The sequence below is a fragment of the Poecilia reticulata genome, linkage group LG13, assembly GCF_000633615.1.
Source record: "Poecilia reticulata strain Guanapo linkage group LG13, Guppy_female_1.0+MT, whole genome shotgun sequence".
Taxonomy (NCBI): Eukaryota; Metazoa; Chordata; class Actinopteri; order Cyprinodontiformes; family Poeciliidae; genus Poecilia; species Poecilia reticulata.
The window spans coordinates 4895298-4917410 of record NC_024343.1 but is presented as its reverse complement, the minus strand read 5'-3'; the positions used below and the strand labels follow the sequence as shown (position 1 = coordinate 4917410).

The following is a 22113-nucleotide window of genomic DNA, read 5'->3' as shown; positions in this document are numbered from 1 at the left end:
GCTCATGCAGCAGACGTGTTTAGTAGGCAGTGATGGACAAGACAAGGAGCAAAGTTCAAGTCCTAATCCAGAAGAATAAACTCTTTGTCAAATCAACAAATATCTTGTATTCTCAAAGGTTGAATATAATTGGATAAATAGATGTTTTTATGAATTGTGGGTAAAGGTGACGGCAAGCAGCCGCAGGGGATTTTGCTCTTTAGCAAACAGCAATGTGAACAAAAATAAAAGAGTTACATGAAGCATCTACAAAAACTTGGCTGATTTAATTCTAACTGTAAAAAAAAAAAAAAAAGCAAGAATAATTTTCTGTTTTTTGTTATTCAGAGAATTTAGTAGCATGTCTCTAGTTTGTGTATAACTTTAGTAACCTCTGATCAGCTGAAACCTCAGGGGAATTCAGCTCTTCTGTCTCTGCTGGGTTTCTCAGGGTGGAAGAGACGCTCAAAAATAAATTCCTCTCTGCCACAGTGACTCCATCAGACAGGAAGTAGGTCGAGAATGCCTTTAAGTGAAAAGTTTTCCTCACGTTGATGTTTCAACGGAATATAGCAAATGACACACGAAACAAAACCTAATAGGAGTACAGTATGCCCCTTTTTCCTGTCTGTATTCATTATTTACAACAGTTGCGCATTAATGTTTTATTGAAGCATCCGCAGAGTTTTAACACATGCAGTTCTTGTTTAATGGAGTGCCATTGTGCACTTCTAATCTCATGATTAGAAGTGGATTTCTGTCCTAAATGTTCTACATGGGAAAAAAATTGAGAAAGTGTCAACGACACAGGCAATCATTTTTTGTCAATAGTCACATACTATCGTTTCATTGAACCAACTTTAGCTTTGAATGTGGCATGCATTCATTGTTGCATCGTTTTGATAAGCTTCTGCACTGTTGAAAGAATTATATCCATCCAGTGTTTTCTGGTATCATCAAGATCTTTCTTTTCCAACATATTCCAAAAATTCTCTCTAGGGTTAAGGTCCAATCCATGTGCAAAAATGACTTGACCCTGATCAATCCTGGCACGCTCATCTTGGAATACTGCATGTTTCATCTGGGAACAAGAAATTCCCTGATAAAACAATCTGGTAGTTATCTAGCCTCATTCTTTGGAGACATTATTTTACTGAAACTGAACAACTGCAGCCACTCCAGATCACAGCTCCATGTATACGTTGCACATATGGAAAATGTTCATATATTCACTACTGACCGTAGACGTTAGTGCAGTTGTTGTGTATTTTTTTCTTTTTTTTACAAACGTTTCCAGGTTATTGTAAGCTTAAGCATCGGAGGTTCCTGAGTTGTAGCTACTCCTCCGATAATGATAATTTGTGTCTGATGGCTAAAACAGCTAAAGCTTTTTCAATAGAACCTGATCAAAGCCCAAACCTCAATCCTGTTGAAAATGTATGGAGGACTGGAGTCCTTTCCAAAAGACCAACAAACTTAACTGAATGATTTTTTGCACATTTCTAGTACTGATCATTTTATTGCAAATATTTTCTCTAAACAATTAATTTTAATGTGAAAAACAAAAAGAAAACAGCACTTGTTTCAGGTTCGTGTCAACCTCAGTATCGTTGTCCTGTAGGGAAGGTAAAGATCCCTACATCACATGGGCTGACCTCCTCTATGCTCTATAGCACAGGTGTCAAACTCAAGGCCCGGGGGCCAAATCTGACCCACCAGACCTTTTCATGTGGCCCTCTATACTCCAAATAACATCAATAAGTCCTTCCAGGTTTTCACAAATCTGCAAAATGCACACAAAATCAACAAATCTCCACATTTTTTTCTGATTTTACTGCAAATTCTCTCAAGATTGGTCAAAAATAATGAGTTTAAATGACTGCTGCCTCAGCCTTACTTGATGTCAAGTCATAGATGGTAATAAAAAGTCACATTTAACATCATACATTACTACAAATATCATTTAAAAAATCCTTACAAACATTTCTAAATTGGCACTTCAAAATCTGTCATTTTGATTGCAAAAAATCAACTAAAACAAGCGCAAAATCTTGGAGGAACAGCTATTTATTGACATTTTAACCGTTTATTTGGTTTCTTCAATATATTCTGGCCCTCTAAGAACATTCAGATTTTTCTATGGCCCAAAATGAAAATGAGTTTGACACCCTTGCTGTATAGCTGTGGTGCCCAAAGTCGGTCCTCGAGGGCCAGCATCCTACATGTTTTAGTACTCTCCCAGGTTTAACACACCTGGATCAAATGATGGCTCTTTAGAGGCCTAAGAAGAACATTGACTTACTGAAGAGGTTGTTACTACCACCACCAGGGAGAGAACTGAAACATGCAGGATGCCAGCCCTCGAGGACCCACTGTAGACGCCACTGCTCTACAGAGTCAAAGCAGTAAGTTGCGGCTGCTTGTTAAACAGTTACCAGAACCGAGTAAACAGTCTTGGCCCATTGATGGCCACCCAGATGCTTTCACACTTAGTGACTCATTGAAGGCTCTGCTTTAAGCACTGACAACAGAAAACAAAGATGTGGTTTTAAAGTACTGTCGTAGCAATATCATAAACTCAGACTTTTTCATGTGGATATGTTCACTTCTACAGTACAGCTTTTGCTTTGAATTTTTTTTTTTCTTTGCGCAAACAGGACTTTTTATTGTTTTGCCAATCTACTAAGTTTCATACATAGCTTGATAAATAGTTGTACTGCTAGAAAATCAATTGGTTTAGGAAAAAGACATGAAAGTTTCCTAAGTTTAAGTTCTCCATCCAGTGGTGATATTTTAACCTGTTCCTGGTAGAGTTACCTGGTGTGGGGGCATTCTTGTGTTGCGGAGGTGGCCAATGATTAGCCAGTTTTAAGACATATTACAAAGTCATGAGAACAAAGAATCTAGGGTATATCTTATTCTCAAATAAGTCAAAATAAGCAGATTGGTGACTCCTGGGATCAGACAGTGAAACATTTCTTAAGACCGTACTCAAGCTTTTGAACATTTATGAGTAGGTCATGAAATTAGATTTATTCTAGATGTTGGAAATAAATAAATATTCATCATTATGTTTGCAGATGTGCTGTTTGTCCGTGTTTGGTTAAATTCTTCATGCAGGACCAGGCTGACATGTGCACATGCGTGTGTGTATGATTGACTGTGTGTATGATTGACTGTTTGTGAGGTGGGCTTGGCTTACTGTGAACTTGAGTGTTAAGTCAGATCATGTGTCACACATGCCAAAAATGTTCTGCAGAGTCTGATATTTAGTTTCACTGTTAGAGTTAAAGTGTTTCTACTTTCCTTCATAATCACTTTTATTTTCTGCACAGTAACATATTGCAAAACGTGTCAAATTCATAGTTGTCAACTTCAATGAATGGAGTTTTGGCCTTCCATCTCCACATTACAACCCTAAAATATACAATGTAGTTTACTGTTAATGTCTTCACACTCCTTGAACATTTCTGAATTTATTCATGTTATAATCATAAACTAAATGGTTTTCAAAATGTTTCACAAATAAAAATTGCAAAAGTTTCGCAATGATTTGAATTAAACTCCTTCTAAAGTGAAGTCACGTTACTAGCAGAGTCCAGCTGTGTGTATTGAATATCAGAATGTTCTGCGAAGGGCTCAGATGTTCTCCAGAGTTTACTGAACAAACAGCATCGTGAACAGCAGAGAACAAACAAACAGGTTGGCGATAAAGTTTTGGAGATGTTCTAAACAAGAATGGTTTTAAAAAAGAATAAGTTTTGCAGATCCCTTAAAGTACTGTTCTATTAATCATTCAAAATGAAAACGGTAAACTGCGTAGCTACAAGACTAAGGTCGTTCAGTTAAACTACCAGGCTGGGAAAAGAAAGTATTTATAAGAGAAGCAGCCAGGAGGTAGCTTGTAAAGAGCAGCTGACATCCAGAGCTCAAGTGGGAGAATCTTTCGACATGAAAAATATCAGTCATGCACACCACAAATATGACTGCTCAGACAGAATGGCCAAAAGAAAGACATTGTAGAAAAATCAATAAAAAGTCCACTTTAAAGTTTGCCACAAGCCACACAAGGGGACACGGCAAATGTGAAAAAACTGCTGAAGTCAGATGAAATCATAGTTCAACTTTTGGCCTATGTGTGGAGGACAGCACTGCTCATCCTACAGTGTATGGTTAAACAGAGTAGAGGCAGCATGTTGCTGTGTGAATGCTTTTCTTCTGCAGGGTCAGGAGGAGCTAAATTCAAGACAGTCCTGGATGAAGAACCTCCTGCAGGTTTAAGCTGGCCACAGGGCCACCTTATCAAAAAATAAATTCATTTATTAGAATGGTCCAGTCAAAGTCTAGAACTGAATCCAACAGGGGAATTTAAGAAGGAATTAAAATAGATGTTCAATCACTATCCACTCTGACTGTGCTTGAATTGTTCTGAAAATCATAAAGAGCAAACAATTCAATCTGCAGATGTGCTAAGCTAATGGAAACACACACACACACACACTGGTGTTTGTCAGGTACACTCTTAGTTGGGCTACAGTTACCACTTACTACATCTTGTATCCTCATGTACTGTGTACTTTCCAATGATGTTATAGCTGTTATTATATATGTGTATGTTGTTAGGTGTTGTGGTTTCTTGGTTTTGTTTTTCTTTTTCTGCAGGTGTATAGGCAGACTGCAAGAGTTGTGCTCTCTATATCTTCTTTCCCTCTAAAGCTTTTCCTCACCTTTTCCCCTTTATTTTTCATCTCTGCATCCATTACATTTAAAATAAACACAAAGCAATTTCAAACAAAGTTCCAGATATATACAGTATGTAAAGTGGAGCCGTAATGCTCCACTTGTGAAAGTAAATTTTTTGGGCCTCATCTTTGACACTCAGACAACAATTCTGAGTGCCACAATGTCGGACACATAAAAAAAAGAAAAAGAAAGTCTTGCAGTTGTAAAAGAAGCAATATAAACCCCAAAGTATCAATGCCACATATTTAAGATTATTCATTCAAAAACTTGAAAACAAAGTTCTGTTTTCCTTCCATTTCACAACTACATAATGGTTTGTTTTGGTCTCTGGTTTTAAATCCCCCCCCCCCAAAAAAAAAACCCACATAGAATATTGCAGCTGTAAAGTAGCAAAATGTTAAAACGCTTGGGAAATATGAATAATTTTACAAGGCAGCGTATTGAGAGAGTGTTTAATTCAATCCCAAACAACCCATCCTCTTGTCTCCTGCTGTACGCTCCTCCAAAGGAAAGTTCATTTATTCATGAGGGTTCGGAGCACCCAGAGTCAAGTTTCCACTCCTACAACCCAACACCAGAAAGCTGATACACTCCTCACAATACTCCCAGTCTCATAGTAACAAGGGAGTTTCTTTACGGCTGATGCATTCCTTCACACACACACACAGGCAGTCTTCACGGTGGGTGTGGGCGTGTTAGAAAATTGCTATCCGGCGTTTTACCAGAAAGTGTTTAATTGTGACAACCACCTGATTGCGTTTGAGGAACAATTCAATAAAACCACAAAAAGACACCGGGCGTATGTTGAATTTAGATTATTTGCATGAAACCGGAGCAATAGAAACAGAAAATCTTTGCATCTTTTTTTCATGTGACACCAGCTGTCTGTCACTTTAAACCTCTTTGTCTTTCACACCCGGTCAACCACGCTCAAGCCACTCAAATCAAATCAAAAAACTCCCCAAGGACGGTCCTTTCAGATAGAGGGGGGAACCAGAGAGAGGGGGAGTGCCAGCCTCTTTCTCACTGGGATGGCTACCGGCTGAGTGTAATAAAAGCCTTTGTTGTGCTCCCCCAGCTACAAGCAGCAAATTCAGCTGTGGAAGAAAATGCCTCATCAGTCATACTGGTTATGTATTGACTGCAACACCAATGAAGCCCAGGTAGATGGCTAAAACATAAAACAAATATGTAAATGAGCATTGAAATCATCCTGGGAGAGAAATGGGTTTCTGTCTGATCCTGGAGGGACGCAATAAAGATAAGGACTGAAATGTTGGTGGTTCCTGTTTTCCTAAAGTTGAACATGTGCTTGGATACTGTGTACAGCTGTAAATGTAAAGTGACAGGTAGGAGGATGTGTGCAGCTTGGCGAAGCGGGAAATGTGCACAATTAGGAATCAGCAAGGAAACAAAATGCACTACATAAAGGGGGTTAAGAAAATACACAGACATCACAAGAAATATCAGCATACTTACGTCTTTTGCTTCAGTTTCAGCCTTTGAAACTGTTCTCAGCTTTCTCACAAAACTTAGTCCCTTTCAGGAGCGGCGGTTGCAGAAGCAGTCCTTCAGAAAGAGGAAATCCATCGCATTACATATTAGTTGAAATCCCACAGGTTTGGTTTTAAGACAGAGAGGGGTCAGAACAACTTCCCTGCACTGTGTGGGCAAGTACCCACCACTACATCAAGCATGGTGCCTTTTCAAATAACCTCTGCTGGTGTGGGACAAGCGAGTTTGGCAAAAGCCTGAAACGGATTTCGGATTGGAGCTGGCTGTCCTTAGAGTGAGCTGTAAACAAAAGGTAAATGAGACAAAATTATTTTTCTGACTGAATTTGGGAAAAAAGGGGAAACAGAGTGACTGCTGCATTGTGTAAAAAACATAAAATAATTAAAACATTACTTTAAATATCAGTCAAGAATTAACTTTAAAAGACTTAACCACTATGACAAAGCTTCACTTGAAATATTTTATCCACCAAAGTGGAAACAAACGTCTCAGTTGTTTCTATTTGTTTTACTGTATTTTTATTTGTATGTATTTATATATATATATTTTTTTTTTATATTTATGTATATACTTACTCTTTTTTCACTGCCTTCTAGAGCTGCTATTTTTAAAATCTTATTGTTCTTTTTTGTGCAATGACAATAAAGGAATCCTAATTATAATTCTAACCTCTTGCTTATGTCTGTGTATTATAGTTAAATACGACTTAATTCCAATTTTAAATACGACTTAATTCCAATGTCTAGCTCTTTTTTATTTTATTTAATTGTTTTTCTGTTTATTTATTTGTTAGCCTTCTTAAACTGGTACTTGAGTTCAAATTTCATGCCATTAACATATAAATGTGAGCTGGTCTTACAATTTAATTAATAAAATGAAAATAATTGTATATAACTGCATTTAAAACTTGGAGGTCAAACTTGAATATCTCAGAAGAATAACAAATAATTATTTTTGGAGCAGAAATGTAAAGTTAAATCAATTAAAAGCTGTTGACCAGACAGTTTCCCAGTAGACAGTCGCTATCACCCTTACAAAGAGGGTAAGTCACAAAAACTGACTGCTAATAAAGATGACAGGGAAAAGTGCACAAACCCCAACATTTGAAGGAATATAAAGTGAATCTCTTTCAAGAGATTGGCTGAGATTCACAAAAATTACAGACGGACTCAAGCTGACTTATCCAGGACATGGACTATGACTGCTGCATTCCTTCTATTAAACCAATCTTGAATCAGAGACAAAGGACAGCACTGTTGTTCAATGGTCTAAAGACCTCTGCACAATTCAAGCCAATTTTGCATTTAATGTGAAAATTAGAGTCCTTGAGTCTGGAGGAAGAGTGGAGAGGGTCAGAATCCACGATGCACGAGGTCAAGTGTGACATTTTAGCAGGCAGGGATGATTTGAGGAACCATTTTATCCACTGGTATTAGTCCACTCACTGTGTTTTATCGAGTGCAGCAGTCTATTCTCTTCATGCCTCACGGTGGCAAACTTTGTAGAGATGCTGATTTCATTTCGCACCAGGACCTGAAATCCGACGACACCGTAAACGATTAAAATGTACCATCACTTAAATGCAGTTTTTGTTTTGGTTGATAGGCCTGTACTGCACAGTCAAGAAGACAGAATTGGCCGATATTGAAGTCCAAATTTGTCCTGGAAGAAGGGGGAGAAACACAACCATCTATAAACTCTACAAACTATGTATAATTCTGATCAAAAGATGATTAATGACAACTGTACCACCATATTTGATTAGCACAAAAACAGCAGCAAAGAGCTATTGTTAAGAAACTTCTTTTCAATTAGAAAGTAAACATTTGTAAATGATAAAATCCTTCTTATCGATTTTAATCATCTAAAACTGTTCAGTTTGTAAGAAACATAGTTGTGGGTTTTCATTTGCTGTAATCCATAATCATCTAAATTATTGGAAATAAATAAGTGAAATACATCATTCTGCCTGTAAAAAACCCCATAATGCCTGAGTTCCTCTTTTGAATTGCATTGTAGAAACAAATTTACTTTTTTATGACATTCTAAGTCGGCGAGATAAGCCGTAATACAAAAGGCAGTCAGCACATTGATTCCAACAATTGGTCTCCACAGACATTACCAGATTTAAGAAAACAAAAAAAAAACAAACATACACTATATCAACTAATCAGTTCAGTGATCGGCATCAATAACTCTGCCGTTAAAACCTTTCCTCTTCCTTCTCTGTCTGAGCCGTGGTTTCCCTCCTGCTCCTCACTTCGCTGACAGTTCAAAGTCTCCCATCAGCCCCCCGAATGCACCTTACAATTTAAAACCTGCCCACCAATCACAACGCTCTATGGCAGCAACAGTCCCCCGTGACATTTGCACAACAAAAGAGACGACAAACTGATTCATCGGCACCCCTCCCTCTCTTTTTCTCCCCCATCCCACTCTCCTCACTCCCCCCCAACTCTACTTGGTTCCCTTTCCCCTTCCCTCTGTGACTCCTCCTCTCCCGCTTTTGTGTTTGGATCCAAAATCCCCTTCCACGGCTCTGACCCTCCTCCCTTCTGCACTAATCTCCCTGTGTCCCTCTGGATGGAGCGCTACGGCGCTAACTCTCACTGCACCAAGGACCCCCGCACCCCACGGGGCACACTGTGGTTTGGCCTCATTTACAGACCTCCCTCCTTTGCTAAGAAATAAATGGAGTATGACTCTGGCAGAAAGCTGTAACATGAGCAAGCGCAATCACAACTGTGAACAGATGGTATATGTGCGAGTCAGACCGCAGGTGCCTTATTGGAATAAAATAAGTAGCTAAAACTGCAGTTTATTACCCTGTGGGATTTTTGCATTAATTTCTAATTATAAAATATAGATTTCAAATTGGAAAGGGAGGTTATGGCCCATTTATTTCCACTTTCAAGCTTAAACGTTGCAAAAGACTTGGTAAAACTGCACACAAAAGGAACAACTTTTTAAGTGCTCCTTACATGGTTTATATTGGGATCCCATTGGGATCTGAGAGGAACCAATATAGAGTTTAGCCTTTAGGGCGCTTTGTGTTTCCCGTTTAGTGCTTCCATAGCAACAGTGGACAAGTGGACCCCTGCCGTCCCTCTCTATTTTGAACACCATTAAGTGATCCCACCCCAAGTGGGAAGTCCCAGTCAAACACACACACACATTAACACATAGGCTTTGAAATCTTACAGATTACAATGTTGATTTTAACACTATTTTTAATTTATATTCCAAACACTGTTCAGCTTATTAAATGACACCAACGTCTTAAACATGTGCAAGAGGAATGTAGTGTATTGACTTCTTGCCATACAAAGGACAAAAGAAGAAAGTTTGACCCACTGTTTCCAGTTTTGTATTCACATTTTTCGAGCTTTTGCGACGTCTCTAAGCTTACTTAAGCTGTGGACAGTCTCCATCAATAAAATTAATTTGCGTCCTTGAGCAGCGGTGGCCTTCGAAACGCCCGACAACGAAGTGTTTGACTTGGATTAATGAGTCACTCAGCGCGAGTCCTTCTAAAGATCCTCCCCATCAGTCTGAGCAGCGGATTGTGTTTGAGGGCTTTGGCAGCCCTCTCCCACAAGCCCTCCTTCTTCCACAGACCCCGACCCTTCTTCTCCGCCTTCACCTCTGCCCTGTGCAGTCGTCTGTGCAGGCGCCAGTAGAGGGGAGAGCCCGGCGGGAGCCCCGCGATGGGAGCTCTGCGGGCCAGGCCGAGCCGGAGGAGCTCCTCGTTCATGCAGTAGCTCCACATCGACCCCTGCTGGACAGACGGAAGGAGGCTAGAAAATTACAAAACAAAAAACCCATTGAAGAAGAAAAGCTTCTTCAGTTAATGGAAGTTCTTAATGAGAACTTACAATAAGCTTAAAATGAAAGAAAAAAAAAAAAAGGTGTCTCTCCCAGTTTTGTCTGACACACTTCTGTTTGTTTTAAACTTTTAAATTGCCACTCCGATTGTAGATTTCTTTTAAGCAGTGGGGTGCTACTTCAATTAAAGACTAATTTCATTTAAAGGTTTATATACACCATCGGTGGCAGGTATGAGGATGATTCGATGCCTCACCCGGCTCTGGGACACCAGACAGTGCAGCATGTCGTCCTCTCTGCTGATGAGTTTCAGCCAAACGGTTTGAGGAGGAACCAGGTTCTTCTGCAGCCACGTCTTTCCCTCCGGCGTCAGCTCCACTCCAGCCAGATGCACCAGCAGCGGAGTCGTCGACGCATCTGGAGAGAGGAGAGAAATGGCATTTATGAACCATGTCAGAGTAAATCATTGGTTACGACTGAGCTGTTGTCCTTTATCCTCCACTGCACGGCCTGAAATGTTTTACGTTGGAAATAAAGACTCTAGACTGTGTGCTCTCAACATTTATGGTTTATAAATGCGCAATCGATTTAACACTTTGGTAAAAGTGGTTTTCTTTCTGTTGTTCTGTAAGGATACAATTCCAGCTTAATAAAAACAACGTCTTAACTCTGTCCAAAAACCATTTTGTTAGCGATCTAGCACATAAAGATTCAAACAAACAACCATGATTTAAGCTTTTATTGAATTCCTGACTTTATAATGTCATAGAATATGCTGGTTTTAACAGTTTAGTATTGTAAATTTAAGCCGTCGGTCATGGAAAACGTAAATTTTTTTCTCCCAAATTTACGTTTTTTCCTAACATCAGAGAATATCTCATTTTTTTCTTGTAAATATGTGAAATCGATCTAAAAATTTCAGCATTTTGTGTTCTGTATTATTGTTTTATTTTATCTACAATGGCCTTACCACTCCGTCACATTACTGAGTTTGCATTTGCTTATTTTTATTTAGCATTTTATTAGTTTTAAATAAATTGATTTTACTAATATTTTTATGAATTTTAGAAAATGTTTCTTCCACAGTAATCCTGCTTGTTCCTCTATTAGAATCAACAAAATCTAAGGTCTATCAGTGCATATCCTCGAGCAAATATAAATCCAGTATAAAACAGTAGATATTACCCCGGTGCTTTGACAGTAACGGAGAGATGATTGGCAGATAAATTGGGACGTGCTCCACTTCTATTCCTCTCTCTGTGATGGAACAAACTTTTCCTCGAAGGCTGACGTTCCCCTCAATGAAACGGAGCGGGATCTCGGAAGCGGCTTGAAATTTCGTAATCTGGAGAGATGAAATAAGATGGAGTGACGACATTTAAAGGAATCCCCGGAATACGTCCAGCAGCGTGTTGCAAAAGCGTTCAGACCTCATTAACTGCTTCACATTTTATCAAGTCGCAACTCTTGCTGCAGATTGCCAACGTGGTTTAAATCTGAACTTTGACTGGGCCATTCTAATACACTGGTTTTATTTGATCTAAGCCGGTGGTGTCCAAACCTTTTGGCATTTGGGCCAAAAATGTCAAGTTGAAAGTGCAACAGGTGCAAAAACATTTTTAGTACTTTTCTTCTTAATTATAATTGCAAAACTTTTTGTAGTTTTTGATTTTGACCTGCTAAAGAAATAATAAACTAGACACATGAATGATACGCAAAGCAGTCAGATTTCTATAGACAAGGGTTGCAAAAAAACAGTCATGCAGGTTTTCCGGATTTAAAAAAAATAATTTTGTCCTAAACTTTTCATCTTTTTTTTTTATTTATTTACTTTATTTTCTTACTTGCAACTTTTTTAGCAACAAGAACGGGATGTAGCTCACTCTTGTTTTGTTTGGCTAAGTGCAGTTTTGCTATCCTCTCTCTATTATCAGATGATGGATTAAACAGAGCTCTGTGAAATGTGTAACCTGACCCTAATTTGATCTTTTCTCTGACCTGTCTTCATAGTGCTGAAGACACAGCTAACAAACCTGGGGATCTGTTAGTTTGAGATTAACTAATGAGGTAACTAATGAGGTAAACTTTGAAACCAGTTGGTTATACCATATTTTATTTAGGGGTATCAGAGTAAAGAGTTTGGGTGCTAAAGCAAGATACACTTTTAGAAATTTGTCATTAAACGAGATCTTAAAACCATATAGACCAGAGGCGTAAAACCCATTTTTATTTCGGCCCACATACCGATCATTAATGTATGTATACAGTGCCAGTTGTGGCAAAATTTGATGCAATCTCCCATTAAATTGTTAAAATTTGGTCTTTCTTAGAGTTAAGTAGCATTGAACTTTCTTTTTTACAATAATGTAATTTGGCAGAATACATATAAAAACTGCTTTGAGTTCATGGATAAAATATTTGGGCACACAATTGTTATCTTGAAGGTTCCATTCATGTTTCTCTCAAGAGTCTCAAGCTTCTTGAGTAAATCATTTCTTCGGCTGCTTTGCTTTTTGTTTTTTTCTCAATCAATAGAGATTCTGATAAAACGCGTGCTAGTTTGTGGTTGATATGTGGCAAAATGTGAAATTGTTCAGTGGTTGTGAATGCCTTTGCCAGTCACTGTGATTTGCTCATCCGTTTCATGCAATTCTCCCACTTCAAAATGATCCTTTGGTACCCAAATTGAGATTTAATTGGTTATAAAGGACATATTTGGCCTACAGCTTACCACTCTGATGCTCCTTGCGATTACAACCACACCGGCAACAGCCAGACCAGTGCTAATGTTCTGTGTGAGACAGGAGAGAGCTGTGAGGGCTGTGTACAGGTGAGAAGAGGGGAGAAATCTTACACGTAGCAGAGCATGTTGTTTGGTAATGACAGCGTAAGAGCAGCAGAAGCTGCTGCTGCTGATGATGGTGGTGGTGGTGGTGGGGCGCGCGCATACAGTGCACTGAATCATTGACACCATGTTCAAGAGAGGAAGTGCTTAGAGGTAATTGTAAGCGTTTTTATTCACAGAAAACCACCAATTTCTTCCCCTTTCGAAGAAAAAATGTTTCATAACAGCGCTACTTCCACTTCTCTATCGCGCTGCCTCCAAACAAACCGAAAGCAAAGCGTCCTACCCGCACAAGAGTCAAATTGTCGTCCGCTAACTGAGATATCACTGACACTACGTTACGAGACGTCTGGTGTTCTTGGTCTCTTTGTTGTCTGTCCCTCCCTCTCTCCACGGTTTCTGTTTCTCTGGAAGTCTCCGGCATGTTGTTGACATTTTCTCGATGCATCTGATGTGCCCGCCTTTATGGGAGGGTCATTCAAAAGGAAGGCTGGCTTTGAGTCTCCGCCTTGTGGTGTAATGTGGTAATGACAGGCAGGCATCATGAGCGCATCAAGTAAAAGATATAATGAAAACATTTAACCTTTGATGCAAGACGAAGGATAACCCCAGTCAGAGTTGTTTTTTCAATCAAAGTGTTTCCAAAAAGTTTTTAGGGATTAAAACATTTTTTCAAACATTTTCTAACATGCCCCACAGCTTTCGATATATGTAACACATTGGTCAATAAGTGGCTCTTTACATCTGATTAAAATACCAGGTTGCCATAAACTGACAGATACATAAATCCTTTAAAAACATTTTTTGCATATAATTTGTGCATACTGTACAATTTAAGTAAAAAAAAATGGAGGAATGTTAAAAAAAAATTGAATAAATGTACAAAATGAACAATCATTTGTTTATTATACTTAATTGAACCAAGAAATTAGTTTCTGATTTGAGAAGCATCTCTCAAAATTTAAATGCTTTATAACAACATTTTATTTTAAAATGACATATCAAACAACATCTATACCTGGAAAAATCTCTAGAGGAATTCAAGCTCTGTGGAAGTCAAACTCTTTTTAGAATTGCCGACCAGATTTATGCATTTTTCAACGGCACTTTTGGTGATTTTGTGAACACAAACTCCAAGTTTTCGAGACGGTAAGGGCTCTTTGGTATCACCCTCAAGTTTAGCTACCTCTACAGATCCTGTCAGATTCAGTTGAGGGCTCTGATTGGGCCATGCTACAACTTTAATATTACTTCCAGACAGCATTTTGGTAAAATTACAAGTCAATAGACAATGATCAGTTGCAGATTCCTCCCAGCTTAAAATCAATACCTCATTCGATATTTTCAACAATTATTATGCTTCTGCTAAGCCTCCCACTAAGCATGATTTCACTGCAAAAAACACAAAATCTTGCAAAGTATATTTGTCTAGTTTCTAGTGCAAATATCTTCATACCCTTGAAATAAGATAAAACTGACCTATTATCTATATCGTATCTTGCTTAAAAGTAACGTGAAAGTTAGTTTTGTCTTATTTCAGGAGTACCAAAACATTTGCACAAGAAACCAGACAAAAATACTTGTGGTTGTTGAGTTCTGTGTTTTCTGTGTAGTTATTTTGGAGGTTTTCTGTGTTTAGTCCTGTCCCTGTCCTGTCTTCCCTGTTGATTGTTCCCAGGTGTGTCTCATTCCCTGATTACCTTCCCTGTGTATTTAAGTCCACCTGTTGTCTTTGTCTCTTGTCGGATCCTCGTCAAGTGTTGGTCTCATAGTGTCACGTTGCCTGTCTGTGTCCCCTGAGCTGCTTGCATCTGGACTGTTTCTACATTAAACCTTCATCTTTGTCTTCTTCAACCTGGGTCTCAGTGTTCTTTCTCACCGCAATCAACCACAAATCATGACAGTGGTATTTTGTGGTTTTGGAGTGTTGAAGTTAACTTTCAACACAAGATTTGGTAAAACATTGCCATCGCTCAACAAGGTTGCAGATTTTGTACTCGTGGCATAGCGCTAAGATTGTCTGACAAGTTTGACCCAGATTAACTATGTCTCTCAATTATGCATCACAGGTTTTAATTTTTATGTTTGTTACAGTCATCTGTGAAAGTGGTTACATTTCTCTAAGGGTGTAGAATACACTGAATGTCACTGAGATCAATATCGAATCTGCAGGTAACAAAAATCTACCGAGGCTTCAAAGTTCTGCGTGACAACAATGATTTTGTCACATTTATATCAGTTGAACATTAAAAAGAAAAAACTACGGCCAGAAAGATTAGTGTCACTCCAGCTGTTAACTGAACATGAATTGTTTTTTAACCAGGTAAATGTTGTTCTGCGTATTGTTTTTGTCTATAGCACGCACTAGGTTCTGATAGCATAATCAAGATTTTACTGGGATATGATTATGTGAGAATCTCATGCCAGTCTATATCTGTCTTTGTGTAAGATGTTGAATTGCCTCGCTCCCTCCTACTGAAAAAAAAAGATCTAATTTTGTCAACTGGAACTAGAAGGAACTGTAGAAGCCCATTCAGAGAAAGAGCCATTTAACCTGAAGCTACTCTTACATTTTATGCTCCTAGTAAACAAAACAGTTTCATGCATCATGTTTTTGTTATGTTGTCTGAAAATGAGAACACTAAACACTAAAAGGGTGAGTTAAAATCTAAATGGTTCAACAAATAAGATTTTTAGATAGGGGGTTCAAAGATATAGGTTGCGTTTTAAATGTTGACCTCAATTTAGTAAATGCAAAGTATTGTGGCTGAGAAAGTTTCTGCAGAGAAGCAAAAATGTAAATGTGGATTACATTTTTTTAGTTAAATTCTGAGAGTTTGTTTTATTAGTTCTCACTAATTGCTCAATAATTAAGTTATGTGCTATACATTAATTATAACAATACACATATGAATCAAAGTAAATAAAGAAGTAAATAAAGAAAAATGTTTTGTTTGGAGGAAAGAAGTATTCAATTTGTTAATGACTTTATCCATTATCATTAGTGTTTGCATTGCTGTTTATGTCATTTTCTGCATTCACATTAAATAAGATTTGTTCTTCTAATAATTTGTTTCATTATTAACCAAAGGATATCTTTATATCTATTTATAAACAAAAATGTGCATTGTGAATTATGCTAAATACATCTGAGAATCACAGGTAATCTAACTTTAGATTACCTGTAATCTAAAGTTAGATTACTTGCTGCGTCATATATTTAGTTTTACTTGCTTTTTGGAAATGGTATGTATACATTTTTCTAAATATTTATAAAGTACAGTAAAGTTGAACCTCCAGTCCAAAGAATTAAACTTGTGAAAAATAATTCTAATGACCAAAATTCATTTTTAAAAATCTATTTTTCTCTTATACATTTGGAACCATAACATAACATGTGTAACTGTCAGAGAAATCATTGTTACTTTCACAGTAATGAATCTGGAAATAGTTCAACTTTTTGCCATGTAAAATATGCCAAAATATATCAAAAATATGTCAGAAGCAAAAAAAATAAATAAAATAAAATAAAAATAAAATAAGAAGAAGCAAAACATGCAGTTTTTGAAAAGTACTTGATTTGCTAATTTTGAAAATGTATTGATCCACTAATTCGTCTTCTGCTTGATGCAAAAGTGACAGAACATCCGGTTCTGTCAGACATGAACTCCTCCGCATTATACCCAAACTCTCAGCTTAATGACCGTTTGTTGTTCGGCGTTACAAAAGGTGCATTTAGCAGCTATGACAGACGCTCTGGAGCTCTCATCTTGTAAACTGTGAAGTCATGGAGCTTCTTGAAGCCGGATGACGCCCCCCATCAACACATTTTGGCCAATGGGAGCTGAGAGGCAGAGTTGTCCTCCTGGCCGCCATTAAAAGAATTCAATCCATGTAGTGAAATAATGGAAATCTGCAGGAGCCATGGATCCAGGCAGACAAGAGCAGCCGACGAGTAGTCTCGGAGATTGTGACGTTTAATCTGTTTTAGGTTCAGTTTTATAATGACGGAGCGACGTGGTGTTTTTAGTGTACATCAGGGCGGTGTAGCTCATTGTTTTATTGAGGCTCTGGTATGTTAGCTCGGGTGTTAGCACAGGCTAGCTGAGATCAGGGGGAGGGGAGAGTTCCTTTGCTTTGAAATTGTTTCTAGCTGACATTAGCATTAGCATACCAGGGACCAAGCTTTTGTGATGAAGTTTTTCTAGCTCATTTTTCTCCTTTCGCATTTAACTTTTCTCATGTTGGATTTTAACGCTTGTAATGTTGTGGTTGCGTTAACGTTGTCTGGCTGATCCTTCGGTATTGTGGGCTTGAGCCTAACCGGATCAGACAATACATTTCAAATAGGATTGATGAATCAAATTGCTACAAGCCTACAGTTGTCGCTCCCTGGCTGCCTGTCTAACGTTAGCTTAGCCGCCAGGCTAGCGGCGGCTAGCGCCGGTTAGAAGTTGCTGAGCGTTTCAAACGTCGCTTCGACACCCGAGTTTTACACCTATCGGCTCCTGCCCCGAAAGGCGATTGAAACAATGGACTTTAACGTTGCCGTCACGGTGTGAAAGGATGAGTTCTTGCTTTGTACCTAACGGGGCCAGTTTGGAGGACTGCCACTCCAACATCTTCTGCCTAGTAAGTCTCCGCTGCTAGCACTAGCTGCTATGTTCCTGAGAGGCCAGAAAGCCATTTTGGCTAATAAGGCAACAAGCTTTGTAACGTCAGTTGCAGATTGGCGTGAAGGAATTACCGGGCCTGTAACTTGAAAACCGTGACCTGGCTAACTTTCATAACATGGGGGACTCCATGTTGCATCGCAGTTTTATATAAAAGAGTTGTTTATGAGTGCGGAGTCGAGCTGTGTTTACAATGCAGTTGTTACAGGAATTTTCAGAGCTAGCTACTGTAACAGGTCGGGTCAACAGGCGAATTAACTTAAACACCCTTTTTTTCTTCTTTTTTTTTCTTTTTCTTTTTTTCATAATCCTACACTTTGGATCACATAGGTCAATTACTGTCTTAAATTGCACTCATGAACCAGCTCTTTATTATAAAGCAGTGAGAAAGTTGTCTTGAGGCCTGTTTGTGTTGTCTTAATTATTGTCAGCAATTCTCTTCCTTTTGTCTTTTTTATTGTGTACAATAAAAAATAAAAAAATAAAATATATATGGATGTACCTGCTTTCAGCTTACTGTAAAGGGAAATGCGCTCATGCGTAGCCATGCAGTAAACAACTGACAGTTGCCTCCAAACTGTTAAAATCCTCACTTTGTTTGCCTCCTCCTCCTCCTCTCAGGCTGACTTGACGGGGATAAAGTGGCGGCGTTTCGTGTGGCAGGGGCCCACTTCGTCGCCCATCCTTTTCCCGGTGACCGAGGAGGACCCCATCCTGTGCAGCTTCAGCCGATGCCTGGCAGCGGATGTGCTGAGTGTGTGGAGGAGGCACCACACCCCGGGTCGCAGGGAGCTCTGGCTCTTCTGGTGGGGGGATGACCCCAGTTTCGCTGAGCTTATCCACAATGAGCTCTCGAGTAAGTGAAATGCATCCATTTGCATGTTTTCAGCAGGATTTGGGTCGCACTACATGATGTGGTCATTTTGGAATGCAGAAGTGCATTGGTCTATAGAAGATTTTTTTTTAAATAACGTTGCGTTTGCGGAATCATTTGAAACTAAAATATGTGCCGTTGTGTAATCGGCAGTAAAGCAAACTGATTTTAACCGGTTAATTAGTCAGGCTATCTGCTGAGGTTGTCCACTTGCAGTCACTCGTAAGCCTGCCAACTCTACGTTTAAAATGGCTTTGGTTAATAAAGAGTTATGGATGGAGCTCCTTTAGAGTCCACACCATGGCTATCTGTGTTCTTTATATGTTAAGAAACATTTCCAAACAGCAAAATTCGTCTTTCTTGTAAGCAAGGGAATCGTTTGTCACCTGCTGAGGGAATCTGTCTTGGTAGGTGCCTTCTTTCAGCCAGCTGATGAGGAGTGCAGACCTAGTGTCGCCAGCAAATGCTTAGCTTTCTTTTACTTAGTTTTGCTTGCATGGTATGTTTCAAAACACTATTTTTCATCCTGAAAAATGTGTAATTTTTTTCCCCCACAATGAACATAATTTTTTTTGACTCCCACAAAATAATAAAATTAACAAAATTAGGATTTAGTTCAAAGTGAACCCCCAGATGGAAAAAAGAAAGTTTGCATTGCATGTGTTGGTTACAACCTAATGACTAAGATGACTAGCATTAAGTAAATATGTTAACTACATATTTGTTTTAGTTTAATCACATTATTTACACAAACCAATGTGATTAATAAAAGTTGAAGTGCAAGTGCTTTACATTAAGACTGCGTTCACACCAGCCCTGTTTCATCCTCTTTGTTTTGCTAGAAAGTCTGGTTCATTTAGGGAGGTGTGAATGCACAGTGAAACTTTTTTGCAGACAAAATAAGCAAACTCTGCCCTGCTTACAAACCGAGCTATCGGCCTGGTGCTGTTTGAATGCGAATGCCAGAAGGACAGGAGACGGCTCCAAAAAGCAGGAAGATGACTTTAGCGCTTTGCATTCTGGGTAAATGCTACCAGAACAAACAAACAAGTCTAACACTAGCGGGAGAAATGGTTTGTGGTCTTTTATTAACGAGCAGAGAAATCCTGCAACCGCTTAAATTTGCTTACATTTTTGGGACGAGCGAAGTTGCGCTCGTTGCCTGATTCAGAGGTTTTTGTGTCGTTTCCTTCAGTGGTTCTTGGTGCAGCGGCCCCTGCGAGTGAGGGAGGGAAACAGAGATTTTTTCAAATCTCTGTTTGAAACAGATTTTTTCAAATCTCTGCTTGAAAAAACGGAAAACAGAGACCATGCAAACAAACTCTGTATGGTTTGTTTCCATACAGAGTGTGAAAGTGAACCACAGCAGCTGAAAAATGTCACAAATGTAGCAACTTTGGTCCCTAATCAAATCAAGTCCACCAGACCCATCAAGTGTGAAAACATCCTAACACATGCAGGCGCAGCCATGTATCTAAATAGTTGAAGTTGTGAGAAAAGCAAAAGCAGACAAACGAGTGGTGCAGCAGACTTAAAATAACCCAAAACTTGAAATATTTTTTTCTTGGGTAAAAAAAAAATAAAAAAAGAAATACCCCAAGTTTTAGATAGGCCCTAAGTTTATTTCTGCAGCTTCTTGCAGTTGTGCAACTAACAAAACCTTACAGATCATCAAAATCTACGTCTGCCGCTGCCTAACTAGAAGCATGTCTGTACTTTAGACCACTCTGACCTTAGAAGAGCTTTTTATTATGCAGTTATCAGATGTTCAGTCCCAGTTTGTTTTGAAACTGTAGCTCAGACCGCGCCGTCCAATCACTGGAGCCAAACTCCTGACTGACATAAAGGGACAAGTGTGTATTTACTTCTCTAGACTGTAGGGAAAGAACATGACACACACACATATGGCAGCCTAGAGGAAAACTGCAGAAACTTTTGTGCCAATTTTTTTATTTTTATTTTTTAAGGAAAATAAGATGAGATCATAAAATTCATGTCGACTAAAACTGTCGACAGATTTCTGTGGTCAAATCACAGCAACTTTTGCTTTCATCACTTCCTGGTTGACCCACTCGTTGTTAAGGGATACATAAGTTGAAAAGAGCTCAATAATTTTTATTCTGATACCTTTTTAAGTTAAATTTTGTTTACCGAGGCCTCATAATTCATTTTATTTGTGGTTTTGGCTGTGTATGGTTTTTATTTTTGTTTCAGGTTCAGTTTTATTCGAGTCCTAAAGGGCAATTAATGTTACAGCAAGTAAAAAAAAAAAAAGACATAAAAACTAGTAGAGCCAATCTGAATTATTGATTTAGGTTGCGATTTATTTAGAATATTTAACACATTCCAGTGTTAAGTGTTCTTTACAAAGTTTTAGCCTTTGAGAGGCTGAACTTGAATTGCTATACCATTATCAATACATGAAAATTGTCTTAAAACAACAATATTATCGCTGTATTTTGTGGGACAATTTATCGTCTGGCAGAGGGCAATTTTTATAATTTTTTTTAATTTAGATGTTTTTGCCTTAATTGCATGAACTCATGAAAATTCGACTTAAATGCGCAATCCTACACTGTACAACAGCAAGCAAATCAACACATTTCTTTCTTCTAACAACCATTTTTTCACAAAGCGTCCTATTATTTACACTAAAATGTTGAAGTGCAGCACATTTCCAGTATGTGCCACAAAATTCTTGTGCATTGGTTTGGACAAAACCACAAGTGAAATGTTACTGTGACAGCACTGCTCAGCCCAGTGATATCATTTGGCATTTATTGTTTTGTTCTTGCACATGGAGACGGACTTCCTGGTCTTGTTTTCCAGCACAAAATGTAGGTGCTTCAGTATTTGCCCTCTCTTACCATCTTGATGTTATCAAAGTGGCTGGCACCATTAATGACGCATGCATTCCACTGCATGCCTTTCCGTAGTAGTGCTGCAACAGTTTTGTTGTGCTTTTTCTTTTTTTCTCTCTCTCTCTCTCTTAGTTCCCGTACGTAACTTAAAGCTTCGACGGCGCAGCGGTTGGTTCACGTCGAGCCATTTCCCCCTCTCTGAGGGAATCACACTACCACCTCTCCTTAGCATTACCGTGTTGCCCTCAGGGACTCTTGTCATTAATCAAACTTGTTGACTTGCAGAGCTCGTACTTGCAGGCGTCACCACGGAAACGACGACAGCTCTCATTACTGTCATAACTGCAGACTGCTGTTTGTGTTTGAGTGCCAGCAGAGGAAGTGCTGATCTTCATTGGCTGCCTTTTTTTTTTTTTTTTTTTTTTCCCCCCCCACAGAATTTCACTTTTTGCAGTGACTTATTGTCCAGCCCGTCATCTGCCCTAATTTGTGTGTGTTTATTCAATTTTGCTCAGGACTAATATTTGCAAATGATTGATCTTGAAAATTGCTCTCAGTCGAGCTGCTGTGCTAGCACTTGTGGGAAAAAGTCTACAATTTGTGGGAACTTTGCTCATGTTTGACACTCAAGCCGTTTCATTATAAACTGTGTCAAGAGCTAATTGATAATAAAAGATCTGAGAATAAAGCCCTGCTCCTTTAAAAAGAGAAGTTTTGGACTGGATCAGGTATTAATGCCAGACTGCAGAGTTTAGCCATTACACATACAGAATGAGGGTTTTTGAGAAATCTCAGCTA

At 38.7% G+C, this 22113-nt stretch overlaps 3 protein-coding genes across 5 annotated transcripts in view; 1 reads left to right on the top strand and 2 right to left on the bottom strand.

Moving 5' to 3' along the window:
* Positions 1-6378, bottom strand: part of plch1 (phospholipase C, eta 1) — a 73967-nt gene extending 67589 nt beyond the window's left edge. Inside the window, exon 1 of the mRNA XM_008425058.2 lies at positions 6202-6378. The gene's annotated coding sequence lies outside the window, so the exon portion shown is untranslated. The remainder of the gene's footprint in view (positions 1-6201) is intronic.
* A 3071-nt stretch (positions 6379-9449) lies between these two features.
* On the bottom strand, positions 9450-13373 carry c18h3orf33 (c18h3orf33 homolog (H. sapiens)). Of its 2 annotated transcripts, none has more exons than XM_008425055.2 (5): positions 13194-13373; positions 12794-12853; positions 11248-11407; positions 10319-10479; positions 9450-10015 (listed from the first exon to the last, which is right to left on the bottom strand). In XM_008425055.2, exons 1-5 carry the CDS (start codon positions 13353-13355, stop codon positions 9749-9751), a joined length of 810 nt encoding a protein of 269 aa, XP_008423277.1. In that variant the 5' UTR covers positions 13356-13373; the 3' UTR covers positions 9450-9748. The 2 variants fall into 2 exon arrangements, with proteins under 2 accessions (XP_008423277.1, XP_008423276.2); XM_008425054.2 differs by having other exon boundaries at positions 9450-10012.
* A 3293-nt stretch (positions 13374-16666) lies between these two features.
* LOC103474228 (mediator of RNA polymerase II transcription subunit 13-like) overlaps positions 16667-22113 on the top strand; it is a 29168-nt gene continuing 23721 nt past the window's right edge. Inside the window, exons 1-2 of one of the 2 annotated variants that reach the window (XM_008425053.2) lie at positions 16667-17539; positions 18202-18436. In XM_008425053.2, the coding sequence (XP_008423275.1) occupies positions 17474-17539; positions 18202-18436 (301 nt within the window). In that variant the 5' untranslated portion in view covers positions 16667-17473. The remainder of the gene's footprint in view (positions 17540-18201; positions 18437-22113) is intronic. The other variant, XM_008425052.2, reaches the window with a different exon arrangement.

Coding starts and splice junctions, on each gene's coding strand:
- c18h3orf33 (XM_008425055.2), bottom strand. CDS start 13,355: ATGCATCGAGAAAATGTCAACAACATGCCGGAGACTTCCAGAGAAACA. Junction 12,854..13,193: donor ACAATTTGACTCTTGTGCGG/GTAGGACGCTTT, acceptor TGTCTCACACAG/AACATTAGCACTGGTCTGGC. Junction 10,016..10,318: donor GTCTGGTGTCCCAGAGCCGG/GTGAGGCATCGA, acceptor CCGTCTGTCCAG/CAGGGGTCGATGTGGAGCTA.